Here is a 27,891-nt window from a genome sequence, read left to right as displayed (position 1 = left end):
ACATCTTGGTTTGAGACTTGTAGCCTCAGGTATTGAGAGAGAACAAACTTCTTTGTTTAAGCCCCTCACTCTGGTTGTTTGTTACGGCGGCCCTACAAAATTTGTAGCCCTCCTTTTATTCCATACGGTGGTTGAAAGGTCTAAAAGTCATGGAGGCAGTTTCTAAATTGACATTGCACATTTTGCATAGGGAGGTCTGATTTTAGATTTCACATTTATCATACCTCGGTGTCTGGGCTGAAAATCGTAACATCCAATTTTGCTTTCTGAAAGCATCAATCATTTTTACAATCATTTTTCTATTTGAATATATCTTCAGAGAGTGGTTTTTTACTGTGATGGGGTGAAAATACCTGCTTTTATTGCAGACTTTATAGAGACCAGATTAATTTCTGTGTCTGAATTGAGGTACTCAAATGAGTTTAGGAACAATTCCTAACATATGAAAGGTGACAGCCAATTCCAATGTCAGTTCCTTTCAATCTTAACATTTTTTTCAGAGAAGGTAAGCATTTTCATTACTTCACATATGCGTGCGATTTGTTCTGGATTTTTCACTTTGGGGAGTATGTTCAAAGTCATTTATTGTATATTTTTTCAAATACAAATAAAGCATCTCAACAATTTTCAAGGACCGTTGGGAGAATGAACTAAAATATTTTGCATAGTGCTTCGTTTCACACAAGGAAAGAACGTGTCTCTACCTACCGTGCTGAAAATCCTCATCTTGTATAGTCAGTTTTTTAAAACTTTTATCTTTACCCCTTTGAAAAGTTCGAAATTTGTAAGATCCTAAGCAAATCTTGCTCAGGGCGGCCTAGGCAGCTGCTCCCCAAACTGGGGAAGCAAGTCGGGCGGGGCCGCAGGGCAGGCGGGGGCGCGGCGGGGGCGGGGGGGGGGGGCGCGGCCCGGGACCCCCCGCAGCACACACCCTGGTTCTTATGGGTCTACACTACGTTCTCGTGTAGCCCGTGTGTATTTAAAAGGTCCATGGGCATATTTGATTCGGCTTTACTGTGCGGGCTGTGAGTTGTGTAGACCTGGCACCGCGTTCGTGGCCCGGCCGTCCTGGGGGCTCCCGGTGTGCGCTGGAGAGGCCGATCCCGCGGCTCCGCCAGCCCCGCCAGGGCCTCCCCGCCCCGGGCCTCCCCGCCCCCAGCCTCCTGCCCTGGGCCTCCCCCGCCCCCGGCCTCCCTCGCTCCGGGTCTCCCCGCCCCCAGCCTCCTGCCCTGGGCCTCCCCCGCCCCCGGCCTCCCCGCCCCCAGCCTCCTGCCCTGGGCCTCCCCCGCCCCCGGCCTCCCTCGCTCCGGGTCTCCCCGCCCCCAGCCTCCTGCCCTGGGCCTCCCCCGCCCCCGGCCTCCCTCGCTCTGGGTCTCCCCGCCCCCAGCCTCCTGCCCTGGGCCTCCCCCGCCCCCGGCCTCCCCGCCCCCAGCCTCCTGCCCTGGGCCTCCCCCGCCCCCGGCCTCCCTCGCTCCGGGTCTCCCCGCCCCCAGCCTCCTGCCCTGGGCCTCCCCCGCCCCCGGCCTCCCCCGGCCTCCCCCGCCCCGGTCCTCCCCGCCCCCAGCCTCCTGCCCTGGGCCTCCCCCGCCCCCGGCCTCCTGCCCTGGGCCTCCCCCGCCCCCGGCCTCCCCCGCCCCCGGCCTCCCCCGCCCCGGGCCTCCCCGCCCCCAGCCTCCTGCCCTGGGCCTCCCCCGCCCCCGGCCTCCCTCGCCCGGGCCAGAGCCGCCCCGCCCGCCCCGCCCCCCCACCTCCTCCCGCCGCCTGCTGCCTCCTGCGGCCGCGCCGGGTCCTTGGGCCTCGGGGCCCGGATCCCTTAGGTATTTGAGGTGCGGCCAGTCTGCGGAGTCTGTTAACAGGGACCCAGAAGGGTAAGTTATCTTCAGACGCTCGCGCACGCAGGGCACAGTTTTCTTCTCCCACCTTGGGTAGGAACAGCCCAGGTGAGCTTGTATTGAAGTAGTAAGATTGTTTGACAGCGAACCCGAGGCCCTCGGCTCTGCGACCGGCTTTCTCGGCCGTCCTCTCCGGAGGCGCCAGGCCTGGGGGGGCCCGACGGGGGGGGGGGGAGCAGGCCTGGGGAGGAGCCCCCGACGGTGGGGGGCAGGCCTGGGGGGGCCCGACGGTGGGGGGAGCAGGCCTGGGGGACCCGACGGGAGGGGAGCAGGCCTGGGGAGGAGCCCCCGACGGTGGGGGGGCAGGCCTGGGGGTCCCGACGGTGGGGGGGAGCAGGCCTGGGGGGGAACCCCCGACGGTGTGGGGGGAGCAGGCCTGGGGAGGAGCTCTCGACGGTGGAGGGGGGCGAGCAGGCCTGGGGAGGAGCCCCCGACGGCGGGGGGCAGGCCTGGGGGGGAGCCCCCGACGGTGGGGGGGAGCAGGCCTGGGGGGCCCGACGGGAGGGGAGCAGGTCTGGGGGGAGCCCCCGACGGTGGGGGGGCAGGCCTGGGGGTCCCGACGGTGGGGGGGTGAGCAGGCCTGGAGGGGAGCCCCCGACGGTGGGGGGGGAGAGCAGGCCTGGGGGGGAGCCCCCGACGGTGGGGGGGGGTGCGCAGGGGCCGTGGGTCTGTCCGGCCTGTGCGCGGAGCTCCCGGCCGGGGCCTGGGGCGCCAGCAGCCGCGACGCGCTGCCCCCCACACTGAGGCGGCGCCGGCACCTCCGCGGGGCGGCCTCATCGCGGCCTCACCGTCACCCGCACTGGCTTCTCGCCCGGAGCCTCTGCTGGGCCCCGACACTGCGGACGTGCGCCCCCAGGCCCCCCGCGCTGCTCCGGCCCGGAGTCGGGTGACCCCCGTGACCTCGGGGGCCTCGGAGGTCACCCAGCTGCTTCTCCCCATGACCCCGTGGGCCTCGGAGGTCACCCAGCTGACCCCCGTGACCTCGGGGGCCTCGGAGGTCACCCAGCTGACCCCCGTGACCTTGGGGGCCTCCGAGGTCACCCAGCGGCCCCCCCGTGACCCCGGGGGCCTCGAGGTCACCCAGCTGGGTCACCCAGCTGCTGCGGCCCGGAGTCTGGGTGCCCCCCGCCCCCGGCAGGCCCAGGCGGGGCGGCAGGTCACCGGGCGGCGGGCCCGGGGCAAGGACACGGCTCCCCTGCGGCCTCAGGAGCAGCGGGTGCGCGGGTCACGGAGCCGCCCCCCACGTGCCCTGCCCCCGGGACTAGTTACCTGCTCAAAATGCAGGCTTGTAATCCGCGCTCGCTGACATGGTCTCATCTTTTATTTCTAAAGTCTTGCTGTCCCAATAACAAATACTGAACATAGGTTTCTGAACACTATGGAAACAATTCTAGGACAAGAATATGTGCCCAAGAATCACTTCTTGAAGTAAAATGAAAACAATTTGTCTTTGGGATCTCTAGCTCACTTTGTAAACTACTGAGCAAGAGAGTAAGGTACTATAGTAAGCAGGATTCATTAATACAATAATAGATGGGACATTTCTGTTCCTTCCTATTCTATATTCCTTCTAGTTCACCGTTAAATCTTCCCATTTTAAACACCACTGATGTTACAGTCTATGTATGTTTAATACTTTACTCTGCTTGAAGGGTTTAAAGGAAGTCTACATTTTAAGAACTCTGATATATATAAGCATTATGCTCCAGGTACTCATACTTTACCAGTGTAGCACCAAAGAATAGAAATTGCAAGTTTAAGCCCAATTGGATATCCCACTAGACAGGCTTGACTGTGCAGATGCCGGTTTTTATGTGGCTGTGGTAGAGTTCTCAGGTGGCCCCAAGATTCCCATCCCTATATACTTGCGCTTTATACACACTCTCGCCTTGAGTGTGCGTGAGACTGTGCTTGCCAGGAAAGTCACTCCACAATTACTTTATGTTATAGAAGACCTAGAATCAGCCAACGTAAAGAGGTTTTCCTACTGGCCTTGAAGACACACACTGCCTGTTTGGGAGGGCCAGCCTAGCAGGGGGACTGGGGAAGTATTCCCTTCTGCTGCTGAGAGCAACGCCTGGCGGAGAGCCAACGGGAAAAAAAAGCTACACACCAAAAAGCAAAATGATGGAAGCTCAGTTCTCCAACCAAAAGGGACTAAAATCCACCAATAACCAGGAAGCTTGGAAGGGGACCCTGAGCCTCCAGTGAGGTGTCAGCTCTGGCCAACACTGATTTTAGTTCTGTGAGACCTACATTGGACCTGAATTAGACTTAGGGAACTGTGAGATAATAATTTTGTGTTCTTGTAAGACACCAAATTTGTGGTGTCTTGCTCTACAGCGATAGAAAACTGCTACAGTGCCCATTAGGAAAAAGGAAATACATACAAAAATTAGAATGATCCTTATGATGTCGTATATCTTTTCCCATGCGATGTCTCTATTGCTTATTTATTCATTCAATCGTTCATCCATCTACTTATTCAATAAATACTTTTAGGTATGTTATGCTTTAGGCATTCTCTGAACCATATAGGCTCTTCATGAAACTTTGAATTCAAAACACAAACGTTTAATTGGGTGCCAACATTTTTGTAAAGGTTTCCTCCACTATTCCAACCTGCCTTGAACTCTGTTCTCCATGTTCTCATTGCAATGATTTTCTATAACAAATTATTTTTCTCTTGATGGTATTCTCTGCTATATTTCCCCTGGTGAGATCATTCCTTAAATATTTATTCTCTAAACAATCTATCCTCACACATATAAATTGCAAAGAAAGTCAAATGGATTATTGGATAGGATAATTTCCTTCAGTCATAGGCAATTTAATACATACTTTCCCTCTATCACTATCTCATTGGGTGATACCATGGAGCACCAAGATATTTGGTCTTTGAGGTTCTTATTGATTTATGCCTGCAAATGAAAGATAGATGTAGCAGCAATAATATATACCATTCATGTGACACCTTTATAAACTAGTCTATTTGTTTTAGAATTTTTAGCCACAAATTCATGGTGAAAGACTTTGTGCCATCCTTCCTGAATATATTTTTACCGGTATTTTGGTAATGTGTCTTATCTTAAAAGGTTGCACTTACACTGTATCATTAGGCACTTCTTGGAAGTCTGGTATATGGCATTGGATAAAAATGACAAAAATGATTGAATATATAAAATATATTAAAAGCCTCAAAAGGCAAATTATAATGTCTTAGATGGCACAAAGATACACTTTCTATCAGTTACAACTGCCCCTTATCTGTAAAAGTAAATTACTCTTTAGACATAATTTAAAAAATTAGCCTCCAGATTATTACAACATTTGTACTGGCTGCGAATAAAACTAAATTTTTCTAGGTGGTTTCAAGCTTAAAGTAGTCCTTTTTATTTCTGGTGTTCCTCATTGCCGCAAACAAAGATCAGGCTCTAGTTAGTTTGCTAGTTAGTTTGCGACTGAAACACAGATTCAAGGGCAAGTAGTTTAGGAGCCAGATGATCCCAGGGAAGACTAGCAGGGGAGTAGGAAAGGAAAAAGAACTAACAAAGCACATTACAACTAGGCCCACTGTGGATAACTAGAACTTACAGCGCTGCGGCTCTCTGCTCTAGAATAAGCGGCCCCCCGAGGGGGGAAGGAGCTGGGGATAATACCCGCCGGCGCCCTCACTTTGCTCGGGGCCCTCCGGGGGGGGGATCAGGCCCGGGGTGGGGGGGGGGGGCGGCGGGCAGAGCGGCTCTGCGGCAGGTGCTCAGGCGAAGGGTAAAGCTTCTGGCTCCGGAGGCTGGGCCGCCCGTACTGGAGAGAAAGCCCATGCCCTTTAGGGCGGCCTGCCCTGTGTTAGGCAAGAATGAAGTCATTTTAAACATATTGTTTATGGAGATAAGTTAGGCCTCATCCTATGTGTTTCTTCAATGACCTTTCAGGATAAGCATTGTATTTCCTCTCGTTACAAATGAGGAGGGGGCTTGTGTGTGTGTGTGTGTGTGTGTGTGTGTCTTAAAGGTTTTTGTAGGTACTCATGAGAGACACACAGAGACACAGAGAGAGGCAGAGACACAGGCAGAGGGAGAAGCAGGCTCCATGAGGGAGCCTGATGCGGGACTCGATCCTGGGTCTCCAAGATCACGCCCTGGGTCGCCGAGGGCAGGTGCTTAACGGCTGAGCCACTCAGGCATCCCCGGGCTTGAAAATGTGAAATAAATTCCCCCACTCATTCACTTTATAAAACCCGTCTCTGACATGTAGCCTATCAGCCTCCCAAATCCCACATCTTTTCACACACTTAACATTTGCTTCTTGGATATTTTTAAAAAATTAAACTCTAAAAAAGTGAAAAGAAAAGAAAAAGAAAACGTTTCTAGCCTATTCAGATTTCACTGTTTTTCCAAAAAGAGTCCATTTGATCCCATGTTCATTTTTTTCCAGGATCTCATCTGATACCACATTACATTGAGTCATCATGTCTCCTCAGCCTGCTCTTACAGATGCTCAAATTCTCCTCTTTTTGATGACTTTGACAGTTTTGAGGAGCACTGGTTAGGTATTTTATAGAATGTCCCTAAGTTTGGGTTTGTCCAATCTTTATCTTGTGGTTAGAATGCTTTTGAGAGGAAGACCATGGAGGTGAAGTGCCATTCTCATCACATCATTTCAAGGCTGCATGCTACCGACATGACTTACGATGTAGAGCCTTGCTCACTTACCCAGGGTGATATCAGCCATGTTTGTCCATTGTCGAGTCACCCACCACCACCACCACTACCAGCTTCCATGTTTTACTGTTTGAAAGCAACTCAATAGGCACAGTCCACAAGCAAGGTGGGCAAGAGAGTTGGAAGGGGGATTATCTACATAAATTATTTGGAATTCTTCTTTATAGGAGATCTCAGAGGTCAATTTTACCATGTGTCTAAAAACTTCAGTCAAAAATTGGGGGATATATCTTTATATTAGATTTATCTGTAACACACTAAGACTCCTATCATAAATTTTGTTTGGGCCACTTGTTTCCCTGGCAAGATGAAGAAGAGGTCTCTTTAGTAGATGCAGTTATAATGTGACCATTTTTGACACATAGAAGTGGCACTTGCTCTTAGCAGTGTGTGAGACGTGGATTGAACACTGTCCATTGTGAGCTATAAAGGCCACTTTGACCATTCCTTGAAGTTACAAAGAGCATAAAATGCACCTCTGAGTTTTTCAGGCTTATTTTTTTTTTATTTTTATTTTTGCAAAAAACAGTGTCTCAAAAAAATTCTGCATATCCTCACTGATACACACACATTTTATACTTTTTTTAAATAAAAAGAACATTCCCTAAATCTACTTTTAAAAGTTAGCAAACTAGAAAGTTGGAGTGGAAATATACCTACCTGGTAGGTTTTCATTAGACTAAGATCCTTTATTAGAACTTGGAATGGACGCTAGGCTGTTCCTATGGTAACCTACTGAAGCTTTTTTTTCTTTAATGGAAACATCATTTCTGTATATACTACATGTAGCTTCTTGGTCTCTTTTGGATCAAGTCCTTTGATAAGAGAATAAAAGAAATGAACTGAAAGAATGTTCTATAGTCTCTCCCCACTTGTGGTGAAATTATACTTGGGTACTAAATAACAAGAATAAAAAGCCCTTTTCATCTGGGCTGTATTCACCTTGTCATTTTTAATAACACAAGTTCATGTCCAGGTATTTTCATGAGGTTGTATTAGAAACAGGTTACAAGCTCTCCTTTGACAACCTTTGCAGTCTGAAAGCTCTTTGCTCCTTTTGTCCCTTCAAATAAAAATTCCCTTGCTTGACATTTACATTCTATTATAATCTTAGCTCCTCTCCTTATAAAACTTAATGTTCTTCTCTCCTCAGTACAGACCTTCTACTCCATTTGGGCCAGTATCCTCACTGTCCTTGCATATGCTCCATTCTCCATGCCCAGCGGCAGCTTGGTGAAGCCTTCCAGACTCACCCCTGCTCTTAGCAGACCTTTTTCTGAATGGCTCCTAAGGCAAAGGCATCTAAATATATTTTTGTTTCAAACATGATTGTTTTGTATTCTCATCAAGATGGAGTATAGAGATTGTGCCTATTTATTTGTTTATATTTCATCTTATAAAAAGGTGGAAGTAGGCTTGAATAGAATTTTACATTGATATGTAACACGCCCACAGTGAGAAATGAGAGAAAAAAAAACCATCTGCGTAAACAATGGTAATGTTTACAAGAATAAAAGAATCCAATATAAGGCCAATATAAATATTTTTTCCAGAGAATACTCTTAATTTCCCCTGGATGAACCATGTGTTTGGCAGTACAAAAGAAAAGAAAAACCTGTTTCACAGGAGACAACCCATTCTTCCTAATGCTCAGTGCAGTAAGAAATTCTCTTAGGGACACTTATGGAAGGCCTCCACGTCCATGAAACGAATAGCATCTTTATCAACTTCCTTATTCACAAAAAAAGAGTTTGAGTTTTGGGTATATTTTCACATTCGTCTTGGTGACCGTACATTGCTGGGTATACATACAGTGTTCAAGGAACTCTTGATTAACGGAGTTTTTTTTTCTTTAAACCAGTAGGTTCTGGTAACTGACAGGTTGCTCAAAATTTTCACATTGTTCTGAGACATTCTCCAGTAACATTACCTGTTACTTCTCTTCTATAAAATTTAATAACTATGGTAGAATTAAGAACTCAGTAAGATGAAGAGTATTTTAGGAACAGCAAAGCAAGTAATTAGAAGTATGGATTCTGCTTGGCTCCAGGTGAATATAAAAGTAGGCTAGCCAACTCTGTTAATTTAGAAATCACAGACATTGTTCACCTTAGAAGCTAATAAAGTAGCCTTTACTACTAGATAAAGCCAAGATGAAATTATTACCTCATCTACTATAAACTGCTTCAAATGGTAAATTCAAATAATTATTTATATCTTCAGTGAAATTTAGGCATACGTGTGGTCTAAGGGGGAAAAACAGGAGGTCATTTCAAAGGACTTTAACGTTCTTTATATATAGTAGATTCATGCATTCACATTATCAATTTTTTAATATTAAATATACGAAAATGTCGGCAGGAAGATTACTTGAACAAGGAAATAGCTTAGAGTAATAAAGTAATAATAAGACTAAGATGTTAAGTGAAGAAGAATTATACTAAGTCAGGAGAAAAGCACTTGATAAAATGGAGAAAGGAATGAGGTTCAGAAGATTGAAATAGCGCAGAGGAGAAAAGCTCAGCTGGGACTAAATGGTTGAATGCAGTCAGGCTTATGTTGGAAATGTTAGCGGAAAGCTTGGAGTCTGTACTTAACGTGGGCTGCAGAGGAGATAAACAGGTGAGCTAAGGGAACAGACTGATGCTGCTAACATTCTTCATCTAGTAGATTTTTGTGCTAACAGCTTAGCTTTCTCAGTAAGAAAAGTTCTATTGAGGGTGTGAGATAAGAGAAGTAGTGTGTGTGTGGGTGTGTGTGTGTGTGTTGGGATTTTATTAAATGAGTAGTATTGTACTTTTTTCTTTCTGAGAGTGTGTGATATTTAACTTTTTAAGGGAAGTCTTAAAAAAATTCTGAGAATCCCTTAATTACATGAATATAAACTTACCTGAATTTCCCAGAAAGCTCAAAATATTTTAACATTTAACCCTATAGAAATTTAAGGCCTGTAGAGCATAGGATGATATGATACATCATAACTAATTGATTAATAACAGAATAAATATTTCTTTTGTCCTGCTACGTACACTGACGTAACTTTGATATCGTTGTTGATTCCCTAGATGACTTTTATTTTTTTAAAAGATTTTACTTATTTATTTGAGAGAGACAGAGGGAGAGAGAGGGAGAGGGAGACGTAGACTCCCCATTGAGCAGGGAGCCCAACTTGGGGCTCCATCCCAGGTCCCCGAGATCATGATCTGAGCCGAAGGCAGACGCTTAACCGGCTGAGCCACCCAGGAGCCCCCAAAAAAGACTTCTTGAGGACTGTTGTTCCTCTAAGTTTAGTCTGGTATCCCTCCTTGTTGCTTTCTTTATCAGGAATCACAGTAGAAATTTTTATCATTTCAACACCAGGAATAACTGAACCTTTCTGAAGGTGGCTTGTTTTTATATTATTGACACAATGAATCATATAACCAACTTCCTACTGAATAGCTAGAAAGCTCAAAGCCAAACGTGTGTCTTATTTAAAAGAATGTAGAATTTCAGGGAATTAATTGTAAGTACTTTACAGGAAAATAGTAAAATTGCTTTCTAGGTTAACTAGAGCTGCCAATTTTTCCATAGCTTTTGAAAAAAAAATCATGTGACAGATATTAACTGTCGGTATGTAGAGATACATAAAATTACACCTAGAGGAAAAGATAAATCTAAGAAATGGCCAATATTAGTGCTCATTTTATAGGAAACCTTAAGAAACAAGTTCACAATCACTGAGTAACTCCTACCAAGGAAAGACGGAGGTTGAACACGATAGATTTGCTATTTGTTTTTATGCCAGGACACACTCTAACCAGGCAAAGTAGACAAAAATCATACCCTACGTTTAAGTTCCTGCAAATTTCAATCGCTTCCAAACTTACTAGATATTCCTTTAATATAAATAATGATGCTCTTCACTAGCTTGCCTGTATCCAGCTCATTTAAACATTTAATGAATAGTACATGCTCCTTCTTTCCTCCCAGGCCATTTCATTTCACTTGCAAATTTACCCTGGTGATTTTAATTCTATTGTGCAAACTTTACTAAAAGGGGACCAAATTAATGTAGAAAGGGCTTCTAAGTAATTATAGTACTGATAAAAATGCAAACTGTAAAGTCAATTCATTTTCGTTGGAAGGAATGTATTCATTACAATCTGTGAGTACATTAGAATGCATTACTAAAATAATTAAGCTTTTTCTAAGAGAGGGTCTGTATTGAGAGAATTTGTTTACTCTCAAAATTTGTTTATTGGCATAGGTTTAGATTCTTCTTAGATACAAGTAGTTACATTTTAGAAGAGGAGACATTTGTCTGAAAGTATGGATAAGACCTAATGATCTCTTCTTTACCTTGGCAGAAAACTAGGTTTTAATAAATGGCCAGCATAAGCTTCCCTAAAGGCTTGCTACCTTGAAAAATGCCTGTGAATCATTTACTACAATAAATTACATGGAATGTTTCCATATGCTTTCTAGCTCTCTCCAAATCAGTGGCACCAGGGAGAAAGAGAAACATTATAAATGCATTTGCTAAAATATGAGTATTTTTTCCACCGTTCTATATTTTTGTCTTTAGAAAAAATGAGTACAATATGTATTGGGGCTGAGTTTTCACCTTTTTATTACCAAGGTTTGGGAACCCAAAGGGAAAACATTCACCACTGGATTTTTAAAAATTTTATACTGACACTTGTTATTAAAGAAAAATGGTTATTTTATAAATATTATATTAATCTAATTTGTACTTAATTATAAATATATTTTATATAAACGCTAAATAAAAAATAGTGTCAGATATAATATATGGCCAGTAAGATGAAGGTCTTTTTGCCAATTTTGATATGGGCTCCTTTAAGGTGATGTAAATATCACTTAAAAGCACCTCATTAAAAAAGAATGGTATTTTTACATCAAAAAAGAGAAAGCATAAAGGCAAGCAGTGATTGAAATACATAAACTATTTAAAAGTCTGCACATCAAAATACACTAAAAACAAAATGTCATCAGAAAAAATATCTGGAACAGGTATCACGAAAGGTAATAGTCTCCATAAAATATTTTTATAAGTGGACAAGAGAGACAAGAACTCCTTCAACCACCAACGAAAATGTAAGCAAAAACAAAAGCATAAACCCGACTAGAAGATCTACACAAAGTATTGATGTCAGTTTTTGAACTGCTTAAGTGTACTGATAACATTAGAGATACGATTTAAAATAAGATAAAATGTTTCTCCCATACTAAATTGACAAAGATGAAAAACAGAACAAAGCAAAAATATAATACCCGTTTAGGGTTGTCTACTCCCATCACAATCCTGGGGGCGAGGGCTTGGAAATCAATACAAATGCAATGAACGTATTCTTGATGGGGAGTCAGCGAGATTTAGATTCAAATTGGCTTTACCTCCTAATCATATTACCAATCTCTCAGGGTTCCCATTAGACTCATGAGTAAAATCAGGATAATAATACTAGTACTTCATAGATTGTTGTGGGAATCAAAAGCAGTAATGTATGTACAATATTTATCATAGTGCCTCTTTGTAATTTAGTGATTAGTCCCATTAGACAAGTAAAACCTTAAAAAGGACAATTTGTCACTATATATTAAAAGCCTTATAATGTTGCATAAGTTTTCACTTATCAAATTTACTTCTAGACACTATTTCTAAAGAAGTAAATACGGTGCTCACTAGATTTTAGCTACAAGTTTATTTATGAGCTTCATCTGTAACAATAAAAATTCACTAATGGTACTGTGTATAAATAATAAGGGATTGACTAAATAAATTACAGTGTGTATTCATTAAAATATGCCCTGTTAAGGTTTAAGAAGTTGTTAGCCAATGGATAGCCAAAAAGAAGCTACATTATTTGTTTTTTTATTTTTATTTTTATTTATTTATGATAGTCACAGAGAGAGAGAGAGAGAGGCAGAGACATAGGCAGAGGGAGAAGCAGGCTCCATGCACCGGGAGCCCGACGTGGGATTCGATCCCGGGTCCTCCAGGATCGCGCCCTGGGCCAAAGGCAGGCGCCAAACCACTGCGCCACCCAGGGATCCCCCGTTATTTGGGTTTTAAAGAATATGTCTTAAGTTTGTGAGTGGAGTAGTATGCGGTCAACACTGCAAGTAGAAAGAAAAGGATCAGTGAACTGCAGAGATGGGAAAATGCACAGAGCTTACAGGGAATAGACATAAGACATATGTCTGCAGCACACACACACACAAAAACTGTTACAACATCAAGGGAGGCAATGCTGGGAAGTCAGATGAGGATGAAATTATGTGGGGTTTTGTTTATCTACATAACTAAGGAATACATAATTAAGGAATTTTTATGTTAGTAACATTGGGCAGTGGAGAATTGCTGGAGATTTTAATAAACGTTTAATTATAATGTGGCATATACAGAATGTACGTATGGAATTCCATTTGACGTGTGGAATAATGAGGTTTTCTGACCACATAGGTGAAAGAAGACACAGGCTACAACAAAGATAGAGGCCCTAGTTAAAGAGTCTTAGCGATAGGAATCAAGATAAATTACTTTCATGCAAATATTAGGATTGGGTGACCAATCAAACTTTAGAAGTGTCTATGTTGGGTTTCAATTTTGGATGCTTATGTGAAAGAAGAAAATGAGCACAGTCTGGAAATATTTGAGTTTGAGATGCCTGTAGAGATTCCCAATAATTAATTGGCAACAGATTCCAGAGTTCAGGAGAGAGGCTGGGGTTGAAGATACAAATCTGAGTCATAAGCATTGTAGGAGACATGGAAATGCTTTCAGGAATCAACTTCATCTTTTCAGAAGTATAGAGAAGACAATCCCATAACTTTTAGTGACATACTTTCTACCAGGAAACCGTAAGGTTTTTTCACTTATAAAAATTTATGTTCAAGTTTTAATCAAATTCCTATTTCTGCCATGCTTTTGAAAGTGTTTTATGATCACCATATTATTTGTTAATGAAAGCATTTCAAGAACAGATAGGAATGGACTTTTTCTAATTTTGTCATTATTCCTTGAGACAGAAGATTCTTATTACTAAGGTTCTAAAAGAATACCTCAAAAAAAAAGAATACCTAAAGATGATCAAATGTTGAATGTAATAATAATTCTACACTTGGTGCCTTATTTTTAAAGTATTCTTGCTACAAAAACTTCCATGCATTCTTTCATTTATGTGGCTAGTTTTTACTAGGTGCCTACCATATCCCAAGCCCTGCAGATGCTAGGCGTGAAGGGAGAATATGTTGGATATTTGAGTGTTTAAGTGTTTAAGAAAAAGATTTTCAGCAACTACTGAAAAGTAAGTTTCTTCCTGATATCTCCAAGAACATAAAAAAAAAAAAAATTACCAAAACTCTTGTGCAAGGAGAAATGGTTAAGAGATAATTGTCACAAGCATAAAGCACCTTCTTTTAGAAATGAAACTGAGTGGAAATGCTAAAAAACAATCTTAACATTTGTTATGGATTTTGTGTAAAAGCAGGAGTGAGAAACTTGAATATTTTATATGGGTTGGGGCTACTTTTAAAAATTTTAAACTAAATAACCATAAAAATAGATACCACTTCCATGGTAACATAAGAATAAAAATAAAAACAGGGAAGGTAGCTCTGAGAATAAATTCCTAAAATCTGTTCTTTTAAAAAGTAAGTAAAAAATGTAAATATGTCCCTAATTAGGGACCGACTAGGATTAATCATCCAAGAAATATTGAGTTCCATCAAAGTATAAGTTATAATAGGGTTTTATGTGATGGTTTAATTTTTTCACAATACACGTTAAAACAACAGGAAAGGCAATTCATTTCATTAAGCTTAACAATACTATAGGAAGTGCTGTGCATTTACCTTGCCTCTGGCATTAGCCACTGAATGGACGCTTTTTTTTTTTTCTCTTATAGAGAAAAGAGAAACAATTGAGAATAGAAATGGAAATATGTAAAGAGAATAATTAATGGCAATAGTGAGTATATGACAGGCTAGTGTTAGTTATTAAACTTTACTAATCTTTAGAGGAAAAAAAATTGGGCAAAAGTCTTTTACTCATTTTACAAATCAAATATTAAAGCTAAAAAATATGAAGTAATTTACCTTAACTGACCCAATTAATCAGGTTAGAGCAATGCTTTAAAATGATACTTTTATTTTAGTCATTTTCTCTATTTTTGTTTAATTATGAAAGTAATACATATTATACAGAAAAATGTGGGGTAAAAAGTATAGTTTCTAATTCGAACTCATTCTTCTCACCAGAAGTAACTATATTCCAGGTAGAGTTCTATTCATTTCTAACAGATTATGTTGCATCTATATAAATATAGACATTAGAGATGCTTTATAGAGAAAAATGTTCACATATATTTTTTATAAATGAGGTCATTCAAAGTAAAATCTATTCTAGATTTTTTCCCTCCTTTTAATTTTCCATGACAATACGTATAGACCTCTTTCCCTCACTGTGGTGGCTATGTACTATTCTATACTATGGATGCACCACAATTTATTTAAACATTCCTGTCTTGGTAAATATTGAATTGGGTCCATTGTTTGTGTTACAGCCAAAAGGTCTCCTGTAAACTGTCTCCTATGCATATCTGCAGACATGAGTAACTATTTATATAGATGGAAAAATACTGGGTTTAATTTCTACCTTGCCATTAAGTTGATAATGTAGGGACATTAGGATATATGCAGGTATGGGTTTTTTACTTATTGTGTGTTCACTTTATTTATGAATCCCTAAGATCGGTGTCTTCACATAATTTTGGTTACGATGACAATAACAGCATTCTATGGCAATGTCTACATAGTACTGAGGTATAAGTTTATTGTTCTAACCATGAATTCTTTCATCTATTTCCTTGATTATTAGTTATTAGTTACCTACCAAATCCCAGGCCCGTGGCCAAGTACTGGAGATGAAGAGAAGAATAAAACATAGTCCCTGCCAACAAGGTTATGGTACAGTGGAATAGTTTATTTCTGGGTATTTGAACACTTATAAATGAATAATTTATAACAATACATAATGTATTTTTTAACAGTATAATGTAATTTTCAACAGTGATGATCCAGGTGTTTTGTGTCATTTAGACAAATACAGGTCTATGACTGGTAATCTTTTTAACATGAACTATGGCAACTTAAAAAATCTATGAGGATAATTCATCTAGGTTGTCATCCTTATCATTACCTATTTTCATTTTCACCTGCATTAGAACCAAAATGATGTCATAAATAATGTGGGTTTTTGGAATTCTGTAGGTCATCATGGAGCAGATGATCGATTAACATTTTTCATAAGCTGTTGAAACACATTCTATTTGTCATTGAAACATTGAAACATTGAAACATTGAAACACACTTCTATTTGTCCACTCAGTATCCATGGTATATAGACCGTGAGGACATTTACACATTAAGTCTAGTAAAATATTCTGTGTTTTTGTGCTAGAGGAATTCAAGTAAAGTATTTCTAGTCAAAGAGACTTAGAGGAAGGGTGTAAAGCCTTTAGGAAATCTTGTTTTTCCTAATAAAGGGACAGTCGTGGCTACTAGAGCTCTTCTCTACCCCGATTTCTTCCTGCCTTGAATGTGGATGTGATGTCTGGAGTTTCAGCAGCCCTCATGTGATCAGCTGATGATAAGAGTTAATTTTAAGTATTGAGGAATAGAAAGAAACTTTTTGTCTTTTGACAAGTCACTGAAGACCTGAAAAATGTCAAGAGTGGACTACCTTCAGATTTCTTACTTCCATTTGTGAAAAAAATTAAACCCTCCACATTTAGTCCTCTAACAATTAAGCTTTTTGCCATTTCCAGTTAAATTCATTGGGATTCTATTGGTTTGGGTAGTAGAGGCCTCTCACATTCATTGTGAATCAGTACAAAAGCTGGACCATTTCTGAATGCTCTGCCATTATTCTCTCTAAATTGCTCCTATTTTCTTTCACAAAGTTATTTTTCTTGCTATAACTTAAAAACATTGATTTAAATATCTTTCTGCTTAAGTTGAGATTTTGGAATACAAATTAGGATTTTAATCTTTCTTTTGTTTGTTGTTTAAGAGGAAAATCTCATTTTTGAATGTTCTCTATTAAATCACAGAGGTTCTATTTGAAGTATGGTGTCAAAACTCAGTAGGGTTATTGCTTTTTCTCTGTAGATTCTTGACACATTCAGCTGCATTACCAGTGCATTGCCAGTATAACCATGATGTTGTGCTACATAGAATAACTTTTACTTTCTTATTTCACTCTAATGAACTAGATTAAGAACTCACTGGTGCGTTTCTCCTCGACTTTTGAGGATAACTTGTCTACAGTGGATTAGCACCTAAAACTCTGTTATGAATTCCTACACATTCCAAATTTTGCCTCTCAAGATGGCCATGACAGCAGGGCTCCTCCACCTGAAGACCCAGAGCTAAGCAGCCTCCACATGAGTCTTCATCTGACATCCATGTGCAGAGCCACTTTCCAACATTTAAAGAGAGCACAAGAATCTTTGTTATAATATGACAGATCTCTGATAATTGGACTGCAACACACAAAAAAAGCTATCCTAGACTTTTAGTCAGCCATCAGTTTTGTTTAAATACTACATTTTTACCTCATTCAAAGGGTATCTTCAGATACCCAAAGCAAATATATAACAGGTGTGCTTATTTGTGCATTTTAAAATTTTACTGAATCTCAGAAATTCATAGAAAACATGATATACATAAACATTGACAAAATAAATTTAGAATAATCACTAGAAATTTAGAATTAATTTCCCAATGTTGATTGGGAAAACATCGTGATTGTTGAGGGATTATTTTATACTATTTAGTTAGTAGAGCAAAATGTAGCCTTCATTTGCTCATACATGGTAAAATGAGACATGTCTAAAATATTTGGCTATCTTCATTAATTGGGCTCACTGAAAGTGTTGTCCTATTTATTAAATTGTGTGGTGCTTTCTTAAGCTTTCTTAAGATACTTGGGGTAATAAAAGAGCCAAATAAGTTCTTGATTTGAGGGCCCATTAATTTCCTAAGCTAAAACTTTATTGTTATTGGCATGTGAGTCATGTTTTACTGTGATAGTTTTCATAGCAATATTTTCCCCCAAAGATGAAGCTGATAAAAAAAAAAAGAGAGAGAGAGAAGAGTTTACCTGATTTCCTCCCATACCATGGCAGTTGAATATACCCACTTTTTCATTTTCTTTGCGGCCCATGTTGTCTAAACATTGGTTGGTTTCAACATTTCTTATCTAGAGGAAACACACAAAAACAGAAGTCAGATAGTGATTTAAATCAGAAATTCTGGGGCACCTGGGTGGCTCAGCGGTTGAGCATCTGCCTTTGGCTCGGGTATAATCCCAGGGTCCTGGGATCAAGTCCCGTGTCAGGCTCCCCACAAGGACCTGTTTCTCCCTCTACCTGTGTCTCTGCCTCTCTCCCTGCATCTCTCATGAATGAATAAATGAAATATTTTTTAAAAAATAAGAAAATCTTCCTGGTATCATCAAATTGTATATTGATAACAAGATGATACATGTTTGCAAGGAAATTTCTCCAAGAAGAGCTCATTGTTTTAAGTGTTTCTTTTTCTTTTTCTGTCTATTCTTAATTTTGTACAAATTCTGATCTCCTACTAAAGTAAATTTGAACAGCAATGGCATTGTCATTAGCAGCTAATCAAGAGGCACTCCTCATTTATAGCATGGTATCAAAGAAAGGAAATATCTACATATTACAAATTATTCTTTCCTAAATCCTTTTAAAATTAGGACATTTGCCAAATTTCTCTAAAAAAACAGTCTATTCTTGAACTCCTGTGGCAACATATGCAAAGGAATTGAAATAAATTGGTTAAATATTCAAATTTATGTGTTTTTAGACTGCCTTATTACTAGATGTTCCATCCTATGTTAATAAAGATTAATTATTGTTTATTTCTGTAAATATGTAAAACATATTCATACAATCTTTTCATTCCTAATGCCAAATGTAATGGAAAAGAGTTGACCCTAAAAAAAGCTACTGCAAGACTAAATGGCGATTTCACATTAAAAATTCCTTAAAAACAAGATTAAATTGCCAAACATAAGATGCTTGGTTTATACTCAAATACTACATTAGTTCCATAATTAATGTAATGTTAATATGTATTTGAAACACATGTAATTGCGAAAGCCATTTATTGAGTTTAAAGATGCTAAAATTACTAAATCAAGCACAAATGAATAATCAAAATGGCATTTCTAATAAATGGAATGTTTTTAAGTCTTCCTTTAGTCTAAATCCCAAGTATGTATTTATATTTGTCCATTCAGCTTCTGAAAAGTTCTTATCTCTGACTCGTTAGAACATGTATATTTTACTGTTCACTCATACATTACTTGCATATATATCTGTTTTGTTATCTATGCTTTAACCACATGTTTCTTCATATTGGCAAATGAATAAGATCAAAAACTTCTAAAGAGGATGGATTAGGTTTATGTGAATCACTCTTTTGTATGACGTAGAACCCAAAAGTCAAGTAATGGTTCCTGGAGTTGGGAAAAATGGTGTGATTTGCATTAGGGCCCCAGTCAGCAATTAGGAAGAATAGGGATTGGAATTCATACTTTGGAAGGGTTGGAAGAGCTGAGCAGAATTGTCAAGCCCTGTTTAAATGCCTTGAGATTTAGAGCAGGATTATAGATGCTTTCCTCAAGAAATCTGAGCTGCAATCCATTAGAAAGGACAGAATACATCATGAATATTAAAGAGAAAGGAGGGGCGCCTGGGTGGCTCAGTAGGTTAAGCATTGTTCTTGGTTTGGGCTCAGGTCCTGGATGGAGCCCCACCACTTCCTGTGCAGAGAATCTGCTTCTCCCTCTCCTTCTGCCCCTCCTCCTGCTTGTGCTCTCCCCCCCGCCTCTCAAATAAATACATAAATCTTTAAAGAAAATAAAGAGAAAAGATATAAGCTTCAAGAAGCAAAATCATGTGCAAGTCCCATACTGGTGGGTTTAGGTTATCTGATGTAGGTTGGTTCAGGCACTGGAGGATATGGAGACTATATCCAAAAGTTCAAGATTTTGGGGGGACCTTTAGCTCAGATAGGATTGAAAAAGGTAACAATTTATATATGATGTAGCATATCAGTCTGCCTATGCTTCGCATAATCTAATCAAGACATAACATACAGGTATATTCTTCGGTCCTTTCTATTGACTTTTCTTGTCAACATTTCATAAAAGGCAAACTTGAGAAATGATAAAATGCTGTGGATTTATTATCCTAAAAAAGTATAGAACAGTGTAATTCTATAATACTTAGGGCAATAAATATCTCACAAAGTGATTAATTCACCTTTTATGTAAGCTATGCAATGCAATCTGATTCAAAAGACCTCTGCTAGGTTCGTAGTACTTGAAGAGACACTAGTTAATAATTAATAGGGACTCCAGGCTGAATCATTTATAATATTTTGTCTCTTTGCTGGATGACAGATTCAAAGCCATATTCAGGCCAGTACATACCTTGACAGAAGCATTTTTAAGCATGAGGATGACCTATCAATAGCTTATTCTGGCTGCTGTGTGGAGAACAGACCAGAGGGAGGCATTAGTGAAAGCAGAGGACCACGTAAGGGGAATCTTGCAGTCCTGCCAGCTACAGATGATGGCTGCTTGAAATAGTAGGATAACAATAGAGGTAGATAGGTCAAATTTGGCATTTTTTTCTTTAAGATTGATTGATTCTTTGATTTACTTTAAAGACATAGAGATACAGAGTGTAAGTGTATGTGGGGGAGGAGCAGATGGAAAGAGCCCCAAATAGACTTGCATGGAGTTGTGGGGAAGGGGTAGCTTGATCTCAGGATGCCAAGATCATGACCTGAGCCAAAACCAAGAGCCTGACACGCAACCCACTGAGCCACCCAGAGGTCCCAAATTTGGGAAGCTTTTAAGATAGAACCAAGTAAGACTTGCAGTTGAATTGCATGTGAGCTATGACAGGGGGAAAAAGACATCAAGAAGCATTCTAAGGTTTTGCTTGAGCAAACAGCCAAATGATGTTTCTGTTTCCATTTACTGGGAAAAAACATTTTGAGTTCTTGCATGTTGATAAATACATCTGTGGCCTTTCTATTGAAAATCAATTTGGTATATCTGAAATTCTTGGCTCACAATCTATTTCCTTGAGTAATATTTAAAATATTATGCTATTTACTTCCAGCACAAATAGTTGCTTTTGAAAAGTCTAATGATAATCTGGTTTTCTTTACCTTATTCTTTTTCACAAATGTCCATTTGCCTGAATGCTAAATTAATTTTTTTCTTTTCTTTAAAGTTTAATAGATTTATCACAATGCATCATAATATTGCTCATTCTGGATCACTTTTCCAGATACATAGCATTCCTTTTCAATGTGTAGTTTCCATTTTACTTTCAGGTGCATGTTCTTAAGTTATAGGTGCTCATGTTCATTTTGTTTTATGGCTTTGATTTTTCTCACTAGGAAATCCTATCATGTTGGATCTTGTTGCTTATCTCTCTATATGTCACCTTCTATTAAAAGTGAGATTAATGGGGATTTCTGGGATTATTGACTCATGTGTTGTTTCAAATTTAGCCTTTGATTCTAAATGAATTCATTCCTTAATTTCTAAATCTTTACTGCAATTTTGGCTCTTATTTAAGAGGTAATATAAATTTTATTTATAGCATTGTTTTCTACATTTTATTATACAATTTCTTTTAGCTTGTTCTGAAATATTAGGTTATATTTTTCTTGTCCGTGAGCATAAAGCTTTGGTGTCCTTGCATTGTTTACAGAGAGATCATTCTCCTCACGTTATCTTTGTGCTTCTTGTGGCCATCCTCTCTTACTATTGCTGTTCTTATTATTCTATGAGTCCAATTCTCCTCCTCTTTTAAGAGAGAGGGTTTGATGAGGAGATCATTTCTTGCTTTTTTTAAGAGAGAAGGTTTGATGAGGAGATCATTTCTTGCTTTTCTTTTTTTGGGGGGGAATCACCTGGCATCTTTAAACTATCCAAGTCCACACATTCCCAGTTAGTTAGTAGAGGGTGTAACGTGGCCATTGGAGGTTTTAAAAATCTCCCCAGGTAATTCTAATGTGCAGCAAAGTTTAGCAACCACCATTCTGGAGGGAGGTGTGCAGTGTCTTGATATTATATGGTGACATGACAATTACAATTACTTTTCCTTTTTAAAGTAAGTTCTTTTTCAGTGGTTCCCACCTGCAAAGCTTTTAGAATATACTTCCGATTGGCCTCATCATCATAGACTATGATCCAAATGGTCTGGAGAAGGACCAGGAGACAGTTTAAAGCTCTGCAAATGATTGGAGCGTATATTCAGGGTTAAAACCCCCTTGAGCAAGAGAACACAATAGAGTACTTGCTAGCTGGGGGCTTAGCTGTTTTGTGGATCATTCTGAAAACTCTGGGCGCTGATGGAAAGAAAAGGTGGTTTTCATAGTAAAGGTGATTCCTTCAGTATGCAGTGGGGAAGTTGAAGGGCAAACATTTCCAGCTGTCCCTGACAGGGAAGGTTCACATGGGAGACCACTTCTCACTACACAAGTCTAGCTCTCCTGTTCCTGCACTTTTCTGAAGAGTTCAACAAAATTGCCTTCTATTTTTTGAGATCCCCTGGTTGGTTCTATTCATCGCTTATATTTTCTTTTCTTTTTTTTTAAGATTTTATTTATTTATTCATGAGAGACACAGGGAGAGGCAGAGACACAGGCAGAGGGAGAAGCAGGCTCCCTGCAAGGAGCCCGATATGGGACTGGATCCCAGGACTCTAGGGTCATGACCTGAGCCAAAGGCAGACGCTCAACTACTGAGCCACCCAGGTGCCCCCCTTTTTATCCTTTAAAAAAAAGATTTTATTTAAATTCAATTAGTTGACATATAATGTATTATTAGTTTCAGAGGTAGAGGTCAATGATCCATCAGTCTTATATATAATACCCAGTGCTCATTACATCCTTAATGTCCATCTCCCAGTTACCCTGTCCCTCTCTCCCGCACCCCTCCAGCGACCTCAGTTTGTTTCCTGTGATTGAGTGTCTTATGGTTTGTCTCCCTCTCTTATTCTGTCTTGTTTTACTTTTTCATCACTTTTGTCTTCACCTGGACTTTCCATTTTCTTTGTCCCTATTGTCTCTACCTCTTCAACTGGGCTTATTCCTTGAAGTTTCTCCTAAGAAGGAACTTCAGCTAGTGAGTTTTTAAGAATTCACAGGTCTCAGGTTGCTTAAGCCTTTCAGACATTAGAAAGGAGATTTTTCAGTGACTTACAAAGTGGATTGTGTAAAAACACCTCTCTCAGTTTCAGCTACTGTTCTCAAATTGGCCTGAAGCAATTTCTTATGAGTATCTGTTGGCAATTTGGGTGTTATCTGGGTCTCATTTCCATCGGACATCCCATCGCTTTCCTTCCATGGAGTATCCCATGGTCATGAAATTGATAGCTCGTATTTTGGGATTTGTGAGAATACTTGCCACTTAATTTTGTGGTCAGTGTTTTCTATCAATTTTTGGTTTTGCTATCTGAATGCTCTTTCTGTTTTAACTGTGTCACTGGTGCCACTACCTTTTTTTTTTTTTTTTTTTTTTTTTTTGATTTCCAAAATAGACTGATTTGGGGGAAATTCATGAAAAGAATCCTGTGCTAATTTGGATATATTCTAACTATTCCACAAAGTGGTTTGGTAATTTCTGGACATGTAATATTACCTGTTCCTTAGAATATAGCAGGGGCTAAGAAGATACAAAATAGAAACTCAAGTCAAATCTGGTGAGGTTCCTAGACTTAGGATCTAGACTAAAAACAAATAGGAGTCAGTTGTTTAGGACAGCTGTCAGAATGAGATGAGGTGACTGCTACTACCATCGCCACCAATAATAATAATTAGCAATTGTAATTGTATATGCTATGTGCTGTTCCGAGCACTTATGTGTAACAGGTAATTTATTACTTACAATCAATCTATTATCCTCATTTCATAAATGAAAACATTAAGATACAATGAAGTTAAATAATTTGTCCAAATAAGGAACGTTATTATAATCCTGACATCCAGATAAGCAGGCAGTATTTGTCAAAAAGGATGTGTGGAAGGAGCAAGAAGGATTGAGTTGTAGCCAACCAGAGTAAACATAACAATAGGTCATTCAGATAATGGGAAGATATATGGAACAAGAAACAAAAGCAGGCTAGAATCAGACGTAGGGGACCAAGTCAAGAAGACTAGATGCTGAGTGCCACACTGTTGGGCTGAGGTCATGTAAATAATTTCTGGCTATGGCCAAGATGATATCAGACACGAATAGGATGGGACATAGAATGTCAGGAACAGAAGAATCAATAGCCAACTAAAATAAATAAATAAATAAATAAATAAATAAATAAATAAATAAATAAGACCCTTCATCTGGATAGAGACAACATCAAAAGGTTTATGTTGCCATGCACACTTAGAAGGCAAGTTAGTGTACACTGGGGTTGTTTTTAAGTCAATGAACCCAACACTATGGATATCTGCTGTATTTTCTTAAAAATATAAAAATGATCACCAATGTGTACTGACAATCTTCATCAAACAAATCTTACTACAAATTGTAAGATGTCTCTGTATCTTATTTTTTGAGATGCAAAGGATGATCTGCTTTAGGATGATCTTGTGTGGTTTTAAAATCAGAACCTTTCTAAGAATGCCCTGGAACCTCAAAGAACATTGTTTAAGCAAAAAAGTGAATTTTAAGAAAAACTTTGATCTTGTCACTGGTACCAATTATCTGACAACACGAATTACTTGGTCATGACATTAATTCTGAGAAAAATCTAGGCAAACCACTACTCATGATCTTCATTCATTAGAAGTTCCTTACAGATTCTGTTTTATGACCTGCATTCACATAAGTAGAGCACACTGGTAGATCTCAGGTCTTTTGGTTCATTCTTTAAGTTATGGTATAGTTTTGAATATGTGGCATAGGGCCAACATAGTTTTAACTTTAATTGTTGTCTGCTTTGATTCCTTTGTTTACACATAATCTTTTATTGCTTGAAAACAATTTTTAATGACATAAAATTGAGAGTATTTTTTACCACTTGTGTTTTTATGTTTGAAATCAGCAAGTCTTTTTCTAAATGTTTCTACTCAGCAGCATCCTTGGTAATGTTCTTACCGTTTACAAGTTTGTTCATTAGCTTTTGCTCCCTCTGCTGGATTATAATAGCAAGAAACAATGAGAACTCAATTTTTAAAAAGGGGCATATACTCTTCCTCACCCTCATACCTTTGCATTCCAAAACCAATATGTAAAATCCATGCTAAAGATAATAATCTAAACTTAAACTAGCTTTTTTTTTTTGCTTTAATTACTCCAACACATGCTTATCCTTCAATTGCACATTATGTTACTCATTATCGTTATTTTACATATGTCAACCTCGTTTGGTTTCTCTTTACTTGAAAAGAAGAAATAGGCACATTTGCAGTGAATTCCAGTTTAATGTTAATGTTTCCATATTATAATTGCTCTAGTGAATATGCATTTAAGTATATTTTCTCTTTACCAAATTGTGCATAAATCAGAGGGATGAGTGCAAAATCTATATATTTAACAAGTCCAAGCTGACTGCTATGTATGTAGGGTTTAAAATGCCCTGTTTGGGCCTCAGGGCAGCTCAGTTGATTAAGCATCTGAGTCTTGATTTCAGCTCGGGTTATCAGGGATGTGAGCTCAAGCCCCAAGTAGGGCTCTGTGCTGGGCATGGAGTCTGCTTAGGATTCTCTCTCTCCCTCTCCCTCTGCCCCCTCCCCCATTCAGGTGCTCATTTGCTCTCTCTCAAATAAGTATTAAAGAACAAAATGCCCTGATTAATGACTACAAGATCTAAAAATTCTGATTACGTGAATACTTACCCCTGTGCAACACATACACAAAGTATAGAACATTAAATGTTTTCTTTCTTTTTTTTTTTTTAAGATTTTATTTATTTATTCATGAGACACAGACAATGAGAGAGAGGCAGAGACACAGGCAGAGGGAGAAGCAGGCTCCATGCAGGGAGCCCGACATGGGACTCAATCCTGGGTCTCCAGGATCACGTCCTGGGCTGAAGGCAGCGCTAAACCACTGAGCCACCCGGGCTGCCCTAGAACATTAAACATTTTCATTTATTTTGGTGGATAACAAAAGCAAACAACAAGAACACCGGGAGAATTCAATAAATGCCTAACTGGCATATAGTTTGTAACCATTTTTGTGTGTGCCAATATCTACCTGAGTAGTGAATGTAGAATTAGTTCTAGTCTAATTCTCAGCAGTGTGAAATAAAAAATATCTTTTTTAGGTGATAAACTCACTCATTTTGTCCACAGGTGGGCTACAACAGTCTTTAAAGTTACATCCAATGAAGAGTAACATCTTTTTTCTGTACACAGGCATGTTCAGTTACCCTACGTTGAAAATCAGCTACTCAGTCCCAAAGAGTTTGTGAAATATATCGTGTGTAAAGAGAATGTGCACATTAGTGTACGTCATCTAAAACAAGGCTTCCGCACTGGTTATCCTGATGAAAGATCAGGAAGGCTGTGAATCTATAAATAGATCTCCTGATTACCAACAGAGGGTAAATCTCTAAGCATCTTTGCATCTGACTTTGGCAGTCATTGATAGGCACCCTTAATCCCTGCAGCCAAGCAGCTTCACCTGCCTATTTTTAGTTACATAAATTTGCTTTTTAACAATATTTATGGAAAACAGTAACGATATGTACCAGAACCTTAACTCACTATTATTGTTAAAGGAGACAAAAGGCAAAGGAGTTCTGAGATTGAGGAGGTAATATGAAATGCAGAGACTAATGTCTAAACATCTTCAAAGCCATATGCAAATATAAATGGTAAGCCTCTAGAGTTAAGTCACTTGGCTACAGAAATCCACTTCTCCCTGTTGCCCTACATAGCTCACAATACATTTTTTTTTTCTTAAATGCTGGCTTGTCATAGGCCCCCAAATTTGAGGTCTTACAACTTTAGAATCCCATTTTTCAATGCTTGAATTTGCCTTTATATTTTCAAGATCAAAACCTGACATGTTAAATCTATATAAGCTAAAAGGCTAGGAAAGAATTTAATGCTGCAAAGAACTTGACTTCCTCATTCCATTAGGATATGCTTACTGAGCCTAAAAGGCACATGCTTCATTAAGCTACTTAAAGGTTTTAGTTCAAAGCAATTGCACAGCTTTTAACTTCCCATTGGAAATTGCATGTAATTCATGGGCTGGGTAAAGAATATTTCAATTACCTGAATAAAATTCAAACAGCAAATTAAGATACTGATATCAATAATTTTCCTAATGATTATTTTGGTGTGATCTAGGATAATGAGAAACTGATATCATATTTGCATCTTCCAATACAGCTAAGGGAGTTATAAAGAGAAATTGACAGATAAGAGCTAATATTCACCAATACACTGCAATATTACATAATAGGTTTTGAATAACATTGAAACTTGAGGAAATTATAAATTGTTAAATCCTACCAATTTCACTTTAAGTGATGAGGGCATACAAATATAAATAAATAAGTATATATATATATATATATATACACACACACACACAACAAAATCTTGTTAAGTAGGTTGGACACTTGATACCTCCTTGAGGCTCTATTTGCAAAGAAAAAATACCTTCATTTATAAGGAAAGATAGCTTTGTATTTTCTTCTAAAAATGGTTAATGGTAAGCAATGAGAAAGAAAAATGTTTAAATAAATGTCTGTTATCCATTAACAGTTCATTCCAAACTCATTATCAAAATGTCTGTCTTAAATTATGTATACATGACTATGCAAAATCAAATTGGGAAGTAGTGTTTGGTAAAATTGTCCTTCTGTTTCCATGGAAACAGATGCTGGATTGTATCTCTCTTTAAGGCTGGTTTTAAAGTGGAAAACTACAGCACATTAATACCCCACAAAGTTTAAAACAACACATTCTCACAGATTTTAAAAAAAAATTATTGGGGGTTTTGAAGCAGCAGTTTATATAGCATGACTATATACTTCATGTAGGACATCTTTTATTTCTCTAAATTTCTTTTTTATTTTAATTATTTATTTGGGAGAGAGAACATCGGGAGGAGTAGAAAGAGAGAGAGAGAGAGAGAAAGAGAATCTCTAGCAGACTTCCCACTGAGTGCAGAGCCCAATCCGGGACTTGATCTCATGGCT

At 39.4% G+C, this 27,891-nt stretch overlaps 1 protein-coding gene across 3 annotated transcripts in view; it reads right to left on the bottom strand.

Annotated features, from left to right (window-relative positions):
• Positions 1 to 27,891, bottom strand: part of GALNT13 (polypeptide N-acetylgalactosaminyltransferase 13) — a 576,595-nt gene that overhangs the window by 22,174 nt on the left and 526,530 nt on the right. For all 3 annotated transcript variants that reach the window (XM_038584527.1, XM_038584526.1, XM_038584528.1), the window contains one exon: positions 17,781 to 17,879. In XM_038584527.1, coding sequence (XP_038440455.1) covers positions 17,781 to 17,879 — 99 coding nt within the window. The remainder of the gene's footprint in view (positions 1 to 17,780; positions 17,880 to 27,891) is intronic.

The sequence above is a fragment of the Canis lupus genome, chromosome 36 (genome assembly GCF_011100685.1).
Source record: "Canis lupus familiaris isolate Mischka breed German Shepherd chromosome 36, alternate assembly UU_Cfam_GSD_1.0, whole genome shotgun sequence".
In the NCBI taxonomy this organism is placed as follows: Eukaryota; Metazoa; Chordata; class Mammalia; order Carnivora; family Canidae; genus Canis; species Canis lupus.
The sequence above is the reverse complement of the archived record's forward strand: the minus strand, read 5'-3'. Positions and strand labels throughout refer to the sequence as shown.